At 39.2% G+C, this 16,990-nt stretch overlaps 1 protein-coding gene across 20 annotated transcripts in view; it reads left to right on the top strand.

Annotated features, from left to right (window-relative positions):
• The window catches only part of LOC126274109 (calcium-transporting ATPase sarcoplasmic/endoplasmic reticulum type), a 93,864-nt gene that overhangs the window by 40,807 nt on the left and 36,067 nt on the right, over positions 1-16,990 (top strand). For all 20 annotated transcript variants that reach the window (XR_007550121.1, XR_007550127.1, XM_049977092.1 and 17 more), the window contains exons 4-7: positions 10,641-10,723; positions 14,478-14,582; positions 15,100-15,238; positions 16,482-16,624. Coding sequence is in view for 18 of the 20 variants with exons in the window: in XM_049977092.1 (XP_049833049.1) it covers positions 10,641-10,723; positions 14,478-14,582; positions 15,100-15,238; positions 16,482-16,624 (470 nt within the window). In the remaining 2 variants the exon portion in view is untranslated. The remainder of the gene's footprint in view (positions 1-10,640; positions 10,724-14,477; positions 14,583-15,099; positions 15,239-16,481; positions 16,625-16,990) is intronic.

Raw genomic sequence — 16,990 nt, 5'->3', positions numbered from 1 at the left:
CGAAGTGCCTTCTTTTCGAAGGTACAGATTGCTTCTTGAGTTGTTGATAACGTCGGCCAGGTTTCACACCCATATAGAAGTATCGGCCCTGCTAGTGTCATATGCTGCTGAATCTTATTCTTCTGTGGTATTAGACAATAAATTATTCACACTAAAATAAGCTATTAGCGTTTTTATTTTTATTTTATTTTTTTTTTTTTTTTTTTTGGTGATTCACTTCTTTCGTCACTTCTATTTTATTAGTCAGTGTGGATCGCAGGCACTTGAATTCTTGAAGTCGTTCAAATGTACTCATATGCCTGACAACATCAGTGGACTGTAGGAGAGCTTGACGGCATGTAACATCGAAATATTTTATCATCGTTCACTACGAGCTCAATTTACTGCGCATTGCGGACAAATCGTGACGTATCATCCTATGCTTTCTCCAGGGTGTCGCCAAGAATGACAGCATATTTGTTTCCACCTTCTCAGTTTCTCTGATTCGACAGCTGTCACGGCTTACTTTTTCCAAGGCCAATTTGAATAATAATGGCGCCAATGGTCTTGTTATCTCAATCCATTTCGAATACTGAATGATAGCGATAGTAGGTTGCCGAACTGCACATAAGTAGATTGAGAGTAGCAAGCTGCAATATGTCGGATATATTTCGATGGGATGTCAAATTTCTTTTAACGTTTTCCATAACATGGAGCGACCAACGCTCTCATAAGCTTGCCGAAAATCAGTGAAGATGTGTAATTTTCGATTGACCTATCAGCTGCCTCAAAGTACTTATGTGATAGTCGACCGTCTAGAGGCGAAGCCACGTTGATGGGGCCATACAGTTCCTTCAGCCAGTGGTTTCATGTGGTCGAGGAGCAGCGTTGTAAAGACTTAATAAACAATTTCAAGTAATGAAATACTTGGATACTTGTGTAGCACCAAGCTTCTTGAAGATGGGACATATAATTGCTCCCTTCTATTCTGCGAAAATTATTTCTGCCGACCAAATGTTAGATATTAATAGCGTCAAGGCATCCATAAGAATTTCATCTCCCAAGCGGAGCATCCCAGCTGTGATACCAATAGTCCGGAATCTTGTTGTTTTGAGGGCCTTTACGCAACACTTTTCACCCTCTGATGGTTTAGGGACTTTCACTGTATGAAAGTTGTCATCGCTCTTGGAATGTGATGATTCAGCAAGTTTTCAAAATGTGTTTTTGAGAAGACTTTTGCTTTGATGGTACCACTTCACCAGTCTCATTTGTTAGAACCAACGTATGACGTCGGCAGACACCTGTGGAAAATCTTGGGGCTAGAAAAAGAAGCTTGTAACGACTTTGATTCTTCATCTGCCATGAAGAGACACATATGGTATTCCAGTTTCGTCTTCGTGAAATTTCGGTCACGCCTGACCTCGTAATAAGCTATTCCTTGCGTCTTCCGACAGTTGTTCTGGCCATTTTACTCTCTTCGATGATCTACTCTCTACGGGTTTCCGACATTTTTGTGCGGGAGCCATTTATTGGTGAAAAGTATGCTGACAGCGACTCTTAGGGTTCTTTCAGCTGGAACATCTTGTTAAGTAGCTTCATTTATTGTTTAAAAATTATAATTCCAATTCTATAACAGGATAACAAGTGCGAATTACAATTTACTTCCAACGACGTACAGTTCAAAACAAACAATTGGTCGCAGCTAGCAAACGAAACTGGAACCCAGTCATCTGATTGAAGATAATGATTCAACTCCTCGAAACGTGTAGTGGGAGAAAATGAGTGACTGACGTAGATAAGTGTTTTTGTTTGTCTTTTGTGACATAAATCAATGCACGTACAAATACAGTTACACGGTTAAACTAGGGTTTTTAAATTAAAACAAGAGGCTTAAACAGTAGTCCTATTTTTTCTTTGCTGCATCTATTTTGTGGAGCTGTTATGGCTCTCTACAGAGATGGAAGAACAGCACGGAGCACATTGGCAATTTCTCTCTCCGCGCATACGTTTCAGGTATCTTTCCCATTGAACACAAAGCAAGAACCGTGCTCGAAATTTTTTTTTAAGCGGTAATTCAAAGTAGTTGCACAAATCAGTGGGAAAGCAGGCCATTCAGTTACATTTTGTCACCACTGAGACCTGCAAGAAACAAATACCGTTAATGGACAGAAAAGATCTAGGATGGCGTTTGTGTGTTACTCATCGGTTACTAGAGGTTTTATAATCTCACGTGTTTCAAAAATTCGTTCATTGGAGGACAACTGTACTGCAGGAAAAAAGGTCGATGTACGTCCAGCTGACCATAACGATTAGGAACTAAAGGAAGAATTTGTTTGACACAGTAAGCTAGACGCAATAGTGAGCGGATTAGGAACGGCAGGAGCTTTTTACTAACGTCGTGGACTTAAATTTTAAGAATAACGTTGTTACTGTACATTCGCATATAATGTCTAACAAAGAGTGCCTTGTGGCTCTTTGATGCTATTTGCCGTCTCTTTTTCAGTTATATATGAGTTAATTTCCTACTGTACTGATCGAACAACTTCACAATATTTAGGAATTATATTTGTGAAGAATTTCCAGGATTATTTTCATACACATTGTTCTTACACGACGTACTTAACAACGAACTTCCGTGAGAAACGAATTGATCGATCGTGACTGGCGTTGACTGATGCCGGTTTCCAGTTTGAAGATTGGTTTGATGCAGCTCGATATATGTTTTAATTTAGTAATCCAATGAAACGAGGACTTTGCTGTCATTGCTACACGCTGAAAACTCTCACAGTTTTGATATTTTGTTAAATATTACTTTGACTCATGTATGTGTTATATAGAAACACCTCAAATTTTCACTTGTATGCTCTTGCATATTATAATGCGATGATTCCCGAATTTCGTAGAACGGAGATATTTCTACGGCGGTTTCCATGCAACTTAGCCACTTTCTAACCGCAGAGCACATAATCACTGACAGAATTTTCGTTGGCAGTTTTCTAACTGCTGCTGTAATGTGTAGAAGTTAAGTAAATTCGTAGGAGTCACTTTATAGGCCCGCCGTTATTTTTTCTAGGTGAATAGAGGCATTTATTACCCACGAGTAATTGCGTGAAAAAAGGGGTGGCTGTCATCAGATTTGTCGTTCACTCTCATTTAGCACCTGACTGCAGCGTCCGTACAGTTTGATACGCGAATCTGCTAGGCTCCAACTGGGCACGTATCACGCATTTATTCTCTTAAACAGCCCAGATTAAAGCGTTACGTTGCACCAGGCTAAGAGGGTTGCCTTCTGTCAGAGACTGACTAAAGGCACTAAGAGACCAGTGAAAAACTTCAGCATAAAATACAGTAAAAAAAAAAAACTGGAACGCAAGTCACCTTATAGCCATATGATGTGTACAAATGATGATAGTGAATTTGCAGACTGAGCATTATAAAAGCTGGAGCGAAAAAACATTCCGCTGGAAAGATCAGGTCATGTAGAGTTAAACTTTTTAAAGCAAGTTTGATATCTTTCATGTTAGTAATATGCCTACGTAATTATCGTGTGACGTGTGAGATGCGAATAGAATTGTGGATCTCGTTGTAATAGCTCCCCAGAACGAGAAATGTTGTTAAAAATTCTGGTTTCCATATTTCGCTGTATATGTTTCTGAAGTCGATATATACCATTCAGAATTTTTTCGGAGGAACTACGCTTATTAACAAATTGCTGTTCCTTATACTGTATAGCCCTCTTCGCCCCACTTCATTCTTTATTGCTTGAAAGTATACCAGTCGGTCGATCTGAACCACATACATGTATCTTTGTAACGTTTTCATTTGTTAATAAGCGAATTTCCAGTTTAAGGCGTGCACATTCTCTTTCCTGTTGTTTTTGGTGGAATTCGGGAGTTGACTATTTAATTACAGTCAGATGATTTTGTTGAACATTCAGGAAAAGTAATAGTACTGTAATGCCGCCGCAACTGTTAAGACTACGGATTCTTCTATTGACCATAGTACCGAATTGTATAGTTCTAGACATTCTCTTCGCTGGGACTCTTTGTCGGCGGCCCCTCTGAGATAATCCAGTGAATGAGCAGGCTTCCTGCGTCGACGCAATGTAAGCCCCAGCACGTGTTAAAAGTGATTATTCGGCTTCATTTCAGCAGATACAGCAGACCATTTCATTCTGTTGATTCTTGCCCCCTGGTGTTAATGGTGACTAGCTTTGGACTGCACGGTCGTGCTTTATCCTCTTGCAAGACTAACATAGCATCGATGTGAACTGTAGAGCTGGACAGTCCTCAAATTACCACCGATGGGCATGACAGGCGCAACGTCCGAATTCTGTGACTGCGGCACCTTGCTAAACCATGAGGATGCTTGCCCGATTGCTGGCTGTCGATCGTCAGGCTCCAGACAAATCCTGAATTTGCCGATAAATAGAACCCTCAATCATTAATACAGGTTTCGAAGCAAGTGTTCTCTTGCCTACTTCGGTGCTGGAAGGTTTTACTGTTGTTGGTGTGATGTTGTTCTGGTCTTCAGTCCTGAGACTGGTTTGATGCAGCTCTCCATGCTACTCTATCCTGTGCAAGCTTCATCTCCTAGTATCTACTGCAACCTACATCCTTCTGAATCTGCTTACTGTAATCATCTCTTGGTCTCTCTCTACGATTTTTACCATCCACGCTTCCCTCCAATGCTAAATTTGTGATCCCTTGATGCCTCAGAACATGTCCTACCAACCGATCCCTTCTTCTAGTGAAGTTGTGCCACAAACTTCTCTTCTCCCCAATCCTATTCAATACTTCCTTATTAGTTATGTGATCTACCCATCTAATCTTCAGCATTCTTCTGTAGCACCACATTTCAAGAGCTTCTATTCTCTTCTTGTCCAAACTAGTTATCGTCCATGTTTCACTTCCATACATGGCTACACTCCATACAAATACTTTCAGAAATGACTTCCTGACACTTAAATCTATACTCGATGTTAACAAATTTATCTTCTTCAGAAACGCTTTCCTTGTCATTGCCAGTCTACATTTTATATCCTCTCTACTTCGACCATCATCAGTTATTTTGCTCCCCAAATAGCAAAACTACTTTACTACTTTAAGTGTCTCATTTCCTAATCTAATTCCCTCAGCATCACCCGACTTAATTCGAATACATTCCATTATCCTCGTTTTGCTATTGTTGATGTTCATCTTATATCCTCCTTTCAAGACACTGTCCATTCCGTTCAACTGCTCTTCCAAGTCCTTTGCCGTCCCTGACAGAATTACAATGTCATCAGCGAAACTCAAAGTTTTTACTTCTTCTCCATGAATTTTAATATCTACTCCAAATTTTTCTTTTGTTTCCTTTACTGCTTGCTCAATATACAGATTGAATAACATCGGGGAGAGGCTACAACCCTGTCTTTCTCCCTTCCCAACCACTGCTTCCCTTTCATGTCCCTCGACTCTTACAACTGCCATCTGGTTTCTGTACAAATTGTAAACAACCTTTCGCTCCCTGTATTTTACCCCTGCCACCTTCAGAATTTGAAAGAGAGTATTCCAGTCAACATTGTCAAAAGCTTTCTCTAAGTCTACAAATGCTAGAAACGTAGGTTTGCCTTTCCTTAATCTTTCTTCTAAGGTAAGTCGTAGAGTCAGTATTGCCTCACGTGTTCCTATATTTCTACGGAATCCAAACTGATCTTCCCCGAGGTCGGCTTCTACTAGTTTTACCATTCGTCTGTAAAGAATTCGTGTTAGTATTTTGAGCCGTGACTTATTAAACTGATAGTTCGGTAATTTTCACATCTGTCAACACCTGCTTTCTTTGGGATTGGAATTATTATATTATTTTTGAATTCTGAGGGTATTTCGCCTGTCGCGTACATGTTGCTCACCAGATGGTAGTTTTGTAAGGACTGGCTCTCCCAAGGCCGTCAGTAGCTCTGTTGGTAATGGATGCGTAAACCCCAAATTCACAGTGTACAGATACTTATTTGCTATTATTGTCAACACAACTCTCCAGTTGACCCCAAAAGGCAATGCACAGACCTGTTGCAGTCTCCTCAAGTGTATCTACGAGCCATAATTTGTAACTATGTCATCAGCTGGCGATAATTGCCAGCAACCATTACGGCGCGGTTCGAGCTGAGGCGATACGATATGCGATGCGACACTTGATATGATGCGTAAGCAACTTACGTCGGTAGAACGCATGGAAACAAAATGGAAGCGGCGTAACAGGTTCACGCTAGGACGACAGGGGATATAACACAGATACGCATCATACCGTAACAGGACGTGCTAGTCGCTCCACGCAATTCGTATCGCACGATACAGCGGGAATAACATTTCCCCCTTGGATGGGACGGGAGGAAACTTTTAAATTTGAAATGGGAACCCCTATTTATTTTTTTCGGATTCTCCATAAAGTAATCAAGTTTTGTCTGAAACATTTTTTAACCCATTGAAAGGTGGCGTTGAAATCGAGAAAAATTAAAATTGTGGAAGAATTTTTTGCAAAATGTATCCTACCCGCCACAGTTTTTGATGGAGGGAGGCGGAATGGTATTAAAATCTCGTTAGGGAACTCTTCACAATTGCGTTACTCATCCTACTGTGGCGCTACCGTGGCCAAACTGCGAACTATGACTCAGAATAAAGGTCGGTACAATGCAATCAGACGTCACTTCACTTTCAGATGGTAAACCGTAAACCTTAACTGACGAAAGTAAATTATTCTTTAGCGAAACATGGCTCACTATCCTCCTACAGATGTTGATATGAAGTTAATTTTAGGTGAATGCCATAACAATTACGCTGAAGCTGCGCAATTGTATGCGGATCGTTTCCCAAACAGACGACATCCAAGCGTAAACATTATTCGTAATTGCCCTCAACGAGCTCAAAATGGATACATGCCCCGCCCACCTCGTCATCGCGAATACAATGAAAATGACGCTCGTTCCCTTACCGTTCTCTCCTGTGTTCAACTGGATTAGTAGTCGTGCGATTCAGAGACAAACAGGAAAACCGAAATGAACTGTTTTGAGGATTTTGAAGGCACATAAATATCATGCATATAATATCGCACTGATACAGGCATTAACGCCGAAAGATAAGCAAATAGGCTTGCATTTCTGCCAAAAGGCCTTGAAAATAAGAGGTGACTTTTTTTTAAGATTCATTATGGTCACTGATGAAGAATGTGGTACCAACAGGATGGAGCAGCTTCCCATTATGGTAAATATGTGCGGAACGTTTTAAATTTACAGTACCTTGGTCTGTGGATAGAACGCGGCGGACCAATTCAGTGGCTTCCACGTTCACCAGACCTAACATCTAGTGATTTTTGCTTGTGGGGTTATTTAAAAAATATTGTTTGACAGACAGCCCTCAGCCCGAAATGATATGGAGCATTGCATTCAAAGAGTGTGTGCAGCCATACTACGGGATGTGCTACTCAAAACGGGGACAACTTTCGCAAACGATTGACTTTATGCATTGAAGCAAATGGGGATAATTTAGAACAATTTCTTCATGGCAAATTTCATTAATGAGGCACCCTAAATTGTGAGAGGCAAGGGGACTCTCACTAATGAATCACCCCATGGGAACATCATTCTACTGCATCAGTGTCGTTGTTCCTGTGTAACGCTAAAAGTAGGATATAGTACATTTGTCCAAAAATAGCTTAATTTGGCGTAACGAAAGTATTGGTGCGCATTTTTCATTGATTTGATGCCTCTTTGTTAGATAATTCTAAATATATCAGAGTTCTTCCCCAATTTTACTTTTTTCTCAATTTTAGCACCTTCTGTCAATGGTTTAAAAAAATGTTTAAGACAAAAATTAATTACTTTTTTATGGAGAATCCGAATCTGCAATAAAAATGGATGTTTCCATTTAAGATATAAAAGTTGCCTGTGCCCCACCCAAGGGGGCAGGGGCTGAAGTTCACATGTAGTATCATTTGATGTCCCGCTTTGAGCTTACGAACTTGCCTTAACCATTATTTTTACCCAATGTATAGAATTCGAGATAATCTCGTCTGAAACTTCAGATGGACCACCCTGCATATTGGCTTTGGGCCTTCGAAGTAGTTGCCGACTTAGAGTAATTCATTCAGTAAACTTATACAGCAACGCGTATTGTTGTTTAGCAGACCATTCTGGCAATTTCCTCCGTCTTATCGTGGCGACTGTGACATCAGACATCACAGCATGGTGTCATGTAGTACTCACCAGTCTAGTATTGAGTTCTCTTGGGTACATAAACAGCATTGTTCTGATCCATGACTGGAGACGCAGCGTTCTCTATGGGACTTTTTCTGAGACTACATTTTTATTTACATCGCGTTGGTACCACAGGGTTCTCCCAGTCTGCAGAGGAACGTCTTCTAGCATCAGTAGAAGGCGGTTTGTTAGGAGACTGTGATAGTTATGCGCGTTGAGTGTTCCATCTATGAAAAATGGCTCTATGAGCTGATGACTCACTATCCCACACCACAAATTTACACACCACGGACGCTGATGTTCCACCTGACGAAGCCAACAGGGATTGTGGACAAACCAGTAGCACATAGTGCGGTCGTCTTCTGGCTGATAGATAAATGTGGCTTCATTACTAAAAAAGTGCACAATACATCTGAAGTATCCTGTCTGAATGCCCAGGCAGAAGTTAACATGATTCTCATAATCATTTTGATGCAGCTCTTGATGGAGAGCAATATGACAGGAATGGAGCCTATGTCGATAGAGAATGTGTAGGACTCAGCCTGCCTGATGCCACTTTCTCGTGCGATTGTGAGGGTGCTAACTTGCGGATCAACTTATTTTTTGTGTTACATTGTCTAGGCGATATGCTAGCACTTTTACATTAATGGTTGAAGAGGTTGATAAATAATTGCCGAGATGGTTGATATCTATTGGCATATCATATCGCATAAACTGTGCAACAACGAGCTGCATTCTTCCTATACCCACCATACACCATAAGCATGTCGACTTTTTCAGTATTGGTAAATCCCGTCGTCCACTCATGACCTAGTGCTTGGACTGTCTCACTCTGACCAGCAAGTCGCAGTCTACTCAAGACAAACATAACATCATAGTACCTAGCAACTGTGCAGGTTGACTGGCTCAAACTAGTGTCGGTGTGGAAACTTTGCAAAATACGTTCTCATAAAACTCGCACTAGAATCCTGCAGCAAACACCTCTGACGTCCTAATTTACCCGACTTTGTTTTTTAATGTCAATAACCTTTGTTCCCTATAAAAAAGTGTATTATTGCACAAAAAATACACTTTCTAAGTATTATTACATTCTGTTGATTGACTAACAATATGAGCCCCTGACTACCAATGCATGCTGGGAAAAATGCGCAACAGTTACACATTCCATTTCCACAATACTAGCAGTGCAAGTCTTTGTTGATTCACCCTGTATACAGTGCTCTTTTTGTAACTGGAAGCACCGGTACACTGTACCTGTACCTCTGACAAAAAAAAGCATTAAAATAGCATTTTAAGATGTCTAAATTTCAAAAACAAAAAAGAAACCGTGTCGGTTACTCACTGTACTGGCGTCCCCACACCACCAATTCCTTTCTGCTTTGTAAATATGCCACCATCAGTGCTTCACAAAATGAGATTCTATTAGGAATTCTCGAAGGCGGAAACCATTGTCGACCGTTGTTATTGGAAAGTGTGCATTTTGGTGAAATTGGCACTTTATCACCGATCAGGTGATGGAATGGTGAAGACTTCATGCTCTTATTCAAGGGGAGATAATCCTCATTTAGATTTGCCGCTGTTGCCCTAAAGCCCAGTAGACAAAAAACCTTAAAACGCCATTATCCTTCCCTCATCCTCGCTTCTTCACCTGTACTGCTGCTTCGCCTCTCTTGAATCGAACTGTTAGGCAAGCTTGAAGAGAAAAGTGACACTACTTCACACATTTGTATGTGAGTAAACCTACATAGAGCGGCTGCGGCCTGTTATCTAGGCTATAGATTTTGTAGTTTCATACATCACTTCTGGCAACAAAGTCTCACTCATAATTTTTCAGTGACAGTACTGTTTAAATCTTTTGCAGGAATTCAGATTTCTCTGAGGTTGAAACAGTATAATCATGAATTCTGATTACTGTCGCATCCATAGGAGCTAATAATAAATCCCTCGTGTAGAATTTCTAATTGTTAACCATAGTCGTAACATCGTGGAGATGAGGAAATCAGAAACCATATGGTCCAAACATCTAGTGTTGGTGTTCTTTAGAAGTAGAGTAGCAGTGATTATAAAATGTTTCATTAGGTCTCCCTCGCCGTCATCCTCCTCCTCCCATTAGTAGCACTACCGAAAAGCAGAGGAACTGCAGAAATTACGTCATTTGAGTTGAAATCGGTACAGCGCTTACAGTACTATCACATGCAAAATATCCGGTATTTCAATACCTCATTGTGCAAATACTTTGAACAGCACAGTGGTTGTCTTGCATGTTAGGCTTTTTTACATAGGTGTAATTACTGGTTTCTTAGGCCATTGGCGTCTTTCCTCCAGCATAAATTTAATTTTGATTAAATAGTATGTTGTGGCGCTGTTAATCCAGTTTTGGAAATTACAATTATTTCTGTGATTTGCTCCATAATTTTTTGTTTGTTTGTTTCAGGCAAGTCGATATGGCAGTTGGTATTAGAGCAATTCGATGACCTTCTAGTTAAAATTTTGCTGCTTGCAGCCATCATATCATTCGTAAGTATTTACTTCGTCACAAATAAAAGTTAGACTTTAGTTATAATATAGAAATAGTACATGTTCATCCACAGCCAGTTTAAAGCACAAGCTGCTCTAACGGCCTCTTGCGGTGCCAAGCTGAAGTGCGCCAGAGGAGGCAAAGCACAAAAAAATTTAGTCTTACCAAGAGTCGAAGGAAAGGCAAGTTAGTTTGGGGGGTGGGGGTGATGTGGTGCTTGTGTGGACACATTTCCGGTTTGGTCCGGTGTTTATCACCCTTGCAGAATAAGCTGCAGAAATGTTTGAACACGTCTCCTTCCAGTACATATAACCCTCCCCTCTCCCCCACCCTCCCCCAGCAGTCTCTTAAGAGATGCTCGGCTTGCCTTCGGTGCAGCTCTTATCATTTAAGCAGAGGGCTGTGTCTTTAAGGGAATTGGAATCTGTCAGGAATGAAAGGAATACGGAAGGAATTGGCTCTGGCCCAGTGAGGGACCAACCCCAGCATTTACCTAAACTGAAAATGGGAAACCACAGAGTCCCATAAAGGTTGCCAGCGGATGGATTCGGACCACTTCATCTCCCAAATCTAGTGATTGCTAGTTCAGCGCCTTTTGGCGCCAACCACCCCTACTTGGTGGAGAATTTGAAAAAAAATGGTTATTCTGCATTTTTTCTAATAAGATAAAATGTGTCATAACAAAAAATGGAATGGTGGTATAGTATGTACGTGCTTTGTTATTTGATAATGCATGAGTGCGTTCATATTTTAATATTTAATTGTGCAAGAAATTCGTGGCTTCAGTTATTCTAGTATTCCAAGTGCGTAAGTTGATTTTGAACAAAAGGAGGTGGGGGAGAGATGCAGGGCATAGTTGGTTCAGACAAATTCAAGCAGCTAGCTGAAAAAATCTTTTAGAAACAAACATATTATGGAATGTGCTGTCATTACACATTACTTGTGCCCTCCACTAACCCCTCCCAATTGTTTCATATCAGAATTGATTTTCACAAGTGAGGGCCTTTCAGGTGATAAGATTGGGCAATATTTTGTCATTTGGGCTGAGAACAAAGTGATTTTGAGCAAATTTATGAAAGAACTGCAACCATGGCTGTTTGGCTGTTATTTTTGTTGATCAACACAATGTTTGGGAACGCTGGAAAATCCAAGTGTGTTTTTATGCACTGATTTTAATATAATGTTATTTGTAATAATTTTTACTATCTGCTGCCTTGCAAAACACTGAAGTTTTGAGACTTCAAAATTCTACCTGTCACCTACTAACAAATCCAATGTTAACATTAAACTGCTACAGATTGGTAATTAGGTTGTTATTGTAATGCATGCAAATTTGTAACTTACCATAATGCTGTTGGATGAATCAGAATTGATTTTCCTCTTCTTTCGTGTTGCAAACTTCTCCATACTTAAAAACTATAACAACAGTGCACAGCAAAAATAAATAAGACAACACCTATATCAAATTTGACTGCAAGTAAGAACTGAACTGATTTACGAAACAACAACTGAAGTTGAGTAAGGCCATAAATGTACAGTGGTTGGTCTTGGCTAAAGTAAGGATAGTGCAATCTGTGTATAGATGGTTTAAATCCATCAGTGCTCTTGTTGACTAATGATAATATGTATCCCTGTTTTGCAATATGATTGACTATCAGAATATAAGGTATAATAAAAAGTTTCCATTCGAAGGCCATACATTCCAGAATTGGTGTGACACTCAGGCAAAATTGCAGTGATCATTGAAGCAATCATCCCAATGACTCAGCAGGTTGAAGAAACCCATTTGTGAAAACACCGTGTGCTGCTGCGTGAAGAAGTTAGAAAGTGCAGAGTGCACATCCTCATCTGAAAGGTATTGTCGACCTTTCAAGGCATTTTTTTAAGGGCACTGAAGGCATGGGAATCGTACTGGGCCGATGACGATTGTAGGATGGGTGCTAGACTGTCTCCTGCTTGAGTTCATTATCATGAATTGCAGAACCCCTTGTCACACCATTCCACAATGGTGGTTTCCGACAGACATGCTGCCCATAAAAATTGTCATCCCTCAATGGAGGTAGCAGTGTTTCTTATTTGGAAGCCTAGAAAAAAATAACAGCATATTGTTCCTGTTCGGATGCAGTTGGTAATAACATTGCCATAGTTATGTTTTCTCATTTACTTCATGCAAGTTAGAACGACACAAATGCCACACACATCCCTTCAAGTCAGTGCTTATATACCTGCGTCAGAGTAACGCTACATTCCATCTATGCTGCAGCAACACCCTCAAACTGAAACGTCTTTATCATCCCTTTTATCTTTCAATTTCACTACACGGCAACTAGGTCACATGTAATTTCATTCAGGTGATTGGGGGAGGGGGATGGGAGGTCCGGACACTGGACCCCCTCTTTGGCTACATCCTCGGCATGGGATGCACCGATTTGGAACAAGTGCCACACAAGTGTCAGATTTCATTCAGGAAGTTATCTGCCACGCTGGTCTAAATCGCTGCCTGTGAGTCACTAGTGATATTTTGCAACACATATGAAACCACTGTCATTGTGTTCAACATGAATTTGTACCAAAACTTCTGCAATGAATGTGGAAATGGCATGATAACAAGTCAAAACAGACATGCCAGCAAGAAGTTAAATGTTTGTGGAAAGAAGTTGAGCTGAATTTCACTGACAAGAATTCTCTTAGTGATCATAAAATCAAGAGACTGGAAAGCTACACAATGTTGTCTTTCATTTGCAAATTAAGTAAATGTCCAGTGACATTTAAAATGTTTTTTTTTTGTATCAATTTTGAAATATAATAAATTGTTGGGAGGAATAGCTGGAGCTCCCAGTTGATGGGGTGGAATGATAAATTGTGAGTAAACCATGGATTACAATTGGATGGCAGAGAAACATTGTGCTGTAAGTTAAAATAGCTACTTATTCAATAATTTTGTGTTTGACACTACAGAAAAATCAATGAACCATGTACAGTAACTTTATTGAAAGTTTTAGGGATTGGAATACGCCACTAAGCACCATAACAGATTGGTCGTAGTATATTCTGAACAGCTGGATATCTCAGAACTGCGAACATTGACTTGCGTGACTTTTCTCAGCCGTCCAATTATTACAGAAATTTTTAGAATGGCAAGATGGAACTTACACACTCGTACATTTATCTTGAAGTTGAATGTATTAAGATAACATTTTTTAGTTCCTGATACTCAGTCTCATGTTCTGTGTTAATAATATTGCAACTAGCAGCTGAAAATACTACTGGCATAATTATGGATTTGTTGAAATTCAATCAGAATGGTGGCTTCCGTGTAGTCTTTCATAATTGAATATGTAAAGGATAAACTGTGCTCATGGATCTTGCAATTTCCATTAAAACATTTAAATGTAATATTGTCCTTGTTAATATCAGTAGCTTTCAAGAAAATTATTAAACATTAACCCTCATGGTCCCAGTACAAAATGAAGTTTGGGAACCCTTTCTGCACCACCAAATGGTATCTGATCAAGAATTCAGGGGGGTCTAGTTTTTCAAAGCCACTTATCATTTGATTGTATTTCATTCTGGTAATATCCTGCTTTCTGCCAGTCCATGAAAAATAAATTTGGTTTATTTAAATTAGTCTTAAATTGTTGCCTTAGATGTTACATATTTAATAACATTAGAAATCTGTAGTGCATCATTTCTTAAAATATATATCTCAAATTTGACAACACTATTATTTCTAAAGCAAAGTTTCTGTTGCAGGTTCTTGCCTTGTTTGAAGAGCATGAAGATTCAGTCACTGCATTTGTTGAACCTTTTGTTATTTTGCTTATTCTCATTGCCAACGCTGTGGTTGGTGTTTGGCAGGTAATAATTTTATATAATGTCAAAAGATAATAACCTTATGTTACTGTGTGTGTGGGGGGGGGGAGGGGGGGGTTAATTCTTTGCACTTTTGCACAGTTCTCTCATAAATTTCACTTTTGATTGTGTCTGAGTTTTTTTAAATTTTTGCATGTTTGTTGCCTCCAGGTTGAATCCAAATCCAGCTAGTATTCCGAAAAGATATTCTTGCTCTCTGCTATCAAATGCTCTTTTAAAATTGACTGATGTAATGATGCATCCCTTGTTTGCTGTGTTACAAAAATATGTTATTGAATTCTTCAGGCTAAAATTTTATTCTGTACACGATCACACTTTTCTGAATGTACCCTAATATTTGCCGAATTCGTATCTAGTTGTGACTCAGTTTGGTTGAAGAGAAATTTGGATAGGCTTCAAATTGTGTTAAAACTAACATTGTAATGCATGTGGAGAGAGAGAAATAGTAGTTACAGATAAGCAAAAATTCATTTTACTCATTTCGCACTTCTGTATGCTCCAGGAACGAAATGCTGAATCTGCAATTGAAGCGTTAAAAGAGTATGAGCCTGAAATGGGCAAAGTAGTAAGAGGTGATAAATCTGGAGTACAAAAAATCCGTGCCAAAGAAATTGTTCCAGGAGATATTGTGGAGGTCTCAGGTATCAATATTTTCATTTGTTCATTTAGAAGTTAAGATATATTAATAGGTGTATTTGTTTACTTTTAAATACTGCTTGGAATCGAGATGGCTTTTCTGGCCTTGTAATATACCAATTGTTTCATAATTTGTTATTGGTTTCTGTCTGACTGGCTTTTGTAAATTGTTTAACATGAGTAGCTGATTATGGCCCACAAGTTCACTGCTGATTGGAACTGTTAACTAATAATACGAGTTTGTTGCAAAAAAATATAATTGTTGGTTAACTAAGATGGTGCACAGAGATTAGCAATATATTTTAATGAAAATGCCAATTTTGCTCTATCAGTCAGGTTTTGTGTAACATCTGCATTTCATTTCCTTTGCCTATTTTATCTACTTCTAATTACATGAAAAGTAAGCAAAAAGTGAATTGCCTTTAAACAGCTTTAAGAAGTTTTATCACTATACAGTATTTGTTCTTCCCTTGTGCGTTATGCGAGTGCAACTTCAAAGAAAATATGTTTGTAGCGAGTTAAATATTTCTAAATAAACACGATTTCAACAAGAGCGAGCTTAATTACTGATAGTGTAACAGCCAGAACTAATAGAAAAACGCGACTTATCAGTAGCGGCTGTGAAGTCACACACACACACACACACACACACACACACACACACACACACACACACCTCAGTTTTGCAAGCTTTGACTTAAATGCTGTTTATGTGTGAATGGGAATTTCTCCATTCCAAGAGATTTTTGTTTTCTCACATTTTTCTTTGCTTTCTTTATCGTTCTTGGCACAACACTTTGCTGCCTGACATAACCTCTTTGTAGTTCATACGACATACGACCTGTTAAAGAAACTCACCAAATGATGTACAATCGTCTGCAATATTTTTATGATTATGTAGTTTGAATTCAGTAAGTAACTGCCCATTATTTGCCAAAAGATATCTGATACTATCTGAAATGACTTTTAAATCAAAAAGCAGGCCTAGAGAATTCCTGACTATGAAATGTGAAATGGGGTCTACTTGCTGCAACATTTTCAAATGGAACCTGTAACATGTTACTATTATCTACTCATATTTTTTTTCCATATACAGCATTGTAATACTTTTTAAGATGAGAATCAGTAGTACTGAAAACAGCTATCTTGTAACTTTTGTTTACTTTAATTTTTTGTGTGGTTATATCAAGTAATGTAGTGTTCCACTGAAATGTCATTTAATCAATATGTAACTATTGTCTTTCTCAGTGGGTGACAAGATTCCAGCTGACATTCGACTCGTAAAAATTTTCTCCACTACTCTGAGGATTGACCAGTCAATTCTGACTGGGGAATCTGTGTCAGTTATAAAGCATACAGACCCAGTACCAGACCCTCGGGCTGTAAACCAGGTTAGATTGAAACTGTATACATTATGTATGATACTTTTAGCATGTTTCAGTGTTACGGAATAGTGCCCATAGGTCACAGTGCAAAATATGATGATAATATGAGAGTAGAATGTAGTCTGTTGCTTGTCTTAGTACCATATGCTTCCTTGTGACATACTGATCTAGTTCTGCATGCAGCCAGTGTTAAGTGACTGTTGGACAAGGATCATGATCATCATCATACAAATTGTACAAGGACCCCTCTAGACTTTTCAATGCATTACAGTTGTCAGCTCAATGCATTACAATTTTCTAGTATAATCTACACACCTTCCATTTTATTGTCTTCTTATCTCATACAGGGTGTTTCAAAAATGACCGGTATAT

Source organism: Schistocerca gregaria, chromosome 1 (genome assembly GCF_023897955.1).
Source record: "Schistocerca gregaria isolate iqSchGreg1 chromosome 1, iqSchGreg1.2, whole genome shotgun sequence".
NCBI lineage: Eukaryota > Metazoa > Arthropoda > Insecta > Orthoptera > Acrididae > Schistocerca > Schistocerca gregaria.
This window is presented reverse-complemented; position numbering and strand designations above follow the sequence as displayed.